This window comes from Caenorhabditis briggsae (genome assembly GCF_000004555.2).
Source record: "Caenorhabditis briggsae complete genome, chrV, whole genome shotgun sequence".
Lineage (NCBI taxonomy): Eukaryota > Metazoa > Nematoda > Chromadorea > Rhabditida > Rhabditidae > Caenorhabditis > Caenorhabditis briggsae.
In genome coordinates, this window is record NC_013488.2 from 11250116 (window position 1) to 11253140 (window position 3025).

The window sequence follows — 3025 nt, forward strand, 5'->3', positions numbered from 1 at the left end:
TCAAAAAATGAACATTTTTCAGTTTAAAGTAGTTGAGAAATTCTAGTTCAAAGTCGTTTTCCTATCTAAAAAACAGGAAAACTATTTACAAATAGGAAAACCATTTTCAGTACATTTGCACGCTGCCATTTACCTTTCGGTAAATGATTCAGTTGATTTTTTGAGAGTAAATGATTTACAAAAGTAAATTTCATGAATACGGCCCCAGGTTGGAACAATTGATTTTGACACTTTCGGCTGAACACGTTTTTCAGTACGAGCAGTTTCTACATCTTTTTGGGTACTCTAATTTGGCAAGCTTTATGGCACGATGACTTATTGTCGAATTAAAAAAGTGACACCTGAGAATTTGAAAACTGTTGCTTTTTTTGATCTACGAAAAAGTGCGGCAAAAACGTAATATTTCAGAATTTCGGCTCGTTCGAACTACTTTAAGTTTAGTTTTTTGCTGAAAAATAGATTCTAGAGATGCTGGCGATCATTTTTATACCAAGAAGTCAAAATTTTGTTCAGAAAATCCCACTAAATTCACATAAATGAATTTGTTATCTACAGTATCCGTTTTCGCTCCGCCCCCTCGTAAATCGACACGAGCGCCGTCTCCGAGATTTTCAGGTGTTACTTTTTTTTAATCCGACAATAGACAACATTATTTTCACCATAAACAGTAATCCTGGTACACATTCTAGCCCGTCTAGATTTGCCAAAAACAGTGAAAAAATCAAATGAGGTGTACAGAAAGTAATGCCATCTTTGTAAAAATTGAGATATGGATATGAAACTTTGCAAATCTACTAATGAAGAGATGGGGAAGAATATAAACAAAAAATCAAGATATGAAAAGTGAGTCAGCGCGCGCTAGCTTGAGTCAAACTTTTTGTAACAGTACTTTTGCCGCACCCTGTAAAGATCTATTTACGAAAAACTGTTTATTAATTGACAAAGCGGAAAAGATATACACAAGCTATGTTAATTCACATCTGTCATTATTTGGAACTTTTCCTGGAACACACATCTTTAACTCTGCACTATCGGGTGAATATACGAGTTACGAGTTACGAATTAGACATTTCTCATTTTTCAGAACTATAAAAACCCATTCTTGTAATTTTGAACTTGACTCATTTGGAGCTTTAAAATGAGTAGATATGACCTACTGAGATTCTGAGATTCTGAGATTCTGAGATTCTGAGATTCTGAGATTCTGAGATTCTGAAATTCTGAGATTCTGAGATTCTGACATTCTGAGATTCCGAAATTCTGAAATTCAGAGATTCTGAGATTCTGAGATTCTGAGATTCTGATATTCTGATATTCTGATATTCTGAAATTCTGAGATTCCGAGATTCTGAGATTTTGAGATTCTGAAATTCTGAAATGCAGAGATTCTGAGATTCCGAAATTCTGAAATTCTGAAATTCAGAACTTCAGAGATTCTGAGATTTTAAGATTCTGATTGCTTTTAACTTCTGAGATTCTGATATCCTGAAATTCTGAAGTTCTGAAATTCTGAAATTATCAGATTCTCAGATGAGATTTTGAGATCCTAAATTTTTTAAAATTCGAGAAGTTTTGAAATTCCGAGATTCTCCGAGCAGCCGTCATCCGGTTATTGTTCTGTCTTCCTTGATTTCCTGTCGCATTCCGTCATTGGACCGTGATTAGACCAAATTGTTCGCACTTGTGGTTGCTTCTTGGTGATGAACCCGGGTCGATTCTTGATGATGATGATCCCCGCTGCCCTGGAACCTCGTTACAACTCTGACTTCTCGTTGATTTCACCATCTTATAAAGCCCCTGTCTTGCAAAACGTGTGAACCTAAATCAACAGAATCATCGGCATAGATTATCAGGACACCTAGAATTTCAGAATTATAGGAAAAATATAAACTTCGAATCTCAGAATCTCAGAATTTCAGAATCTCTGATATTCAGAATCTCAGAATCTCATAATTTTTGAATTTCAGAATCTCAAACAGAATCTCAGAATTTTAGAATCTCAGATTCAGAAATTATGAGATTCCATGATTCCGAGACAAAATTGAAAAAAAACTGAAATTGATTAATTCGTAAAAAATCGGAAAGATCCAGGGCAGCATGGATCATCATCAGCAAGGATCAACCCGGTCCAATCACAGAATGCGACAGGAAGTCAAGGAACACGGGAAGATGACCGGAAGACGGCTGAAGCTAGCTCGGAAGCTGCGTGTGTTGGGACAACCTAACTTTTGTATATGATGTTTTTTTAACATATGAAAATGCAAGATTTGTTACAAATTCGCTGTTTTCTGAGGAGTTAATACAAGTTTCATAAAAATCAAGACACTCGAGTGGAAGTTTTTTCTAATTTTTTTCTCTAAATGATTCAAAATTAGCCTAGACTTCGATTTTATTATAGAAAAATAGCTGACAAATTCACACTTAACAACACTCAACACTTAACACTTAACATAAAGGAGGCCAGACACCAAAAAAAAAAGTTTACCTGATATTTTGCATAGAGAACCCCCATGAGGGGTTGAACTCATGACAGGCAGCTCAGGGGTACAGCGCTGCTACCGGCTGAGCTACGGCAGCGCGAAGGCGCCTGACGACCGATGGTCTACATAAGCGCGGCGCGATTTCGTCCCCCGAACTGTCCCCCGAAATTTTTGCTGTCTCGCCTCCTTTAACACTTAACACACACACACAACACTTTTTATATACATTAAAGTAGGCCAGACATGAAAATTTTCTAGTTTTTAAATAATTTTTAATTCTAGTTTTTTGATATATGATACAGTATTATTCTTGTGCAAAAAAATTGGAGTTGTGGCCGAATTTTCACACAAGTTAGGCCACCGTATTTCAAGGAGAATTTTCGAAAACACAGCCGGCAAACGAGTGCTACCGTAACCCAACAATAAATATTTTCGCAAAATTTTTGACTTATTTCTTTCCTTTTTATCGATTTTTCGCGGTTTTGGCCGTTTTTTCACCATTAGGTGAACCCATTGGGTGAAAAAACGGTCAAAACAGCGAAAAA

General features: G+C 36.3%; 1 protein-coding gene across 1 annotated transcript; it reads left to right on the plus strand.

The window, feature by feature from the left end:
- Positions 1 to 775: 775 nt before the first annotated feature.
- CBG27101 lies at positions 776 to 847 on the plus strand (the record flags this gene model as incomplete). Its single annotated transcript, XM_045237697.1, has 1 exon — positions 776 to 847. One exon carries the CDS (start codon positions 776 to 778, stop codon positions 845 to 847), a length of 72 nt encoding a protein of 23 aa, XP_045098919.1.
- Positions 848 to 3025: the final 2178 nt, after the last annotated feature.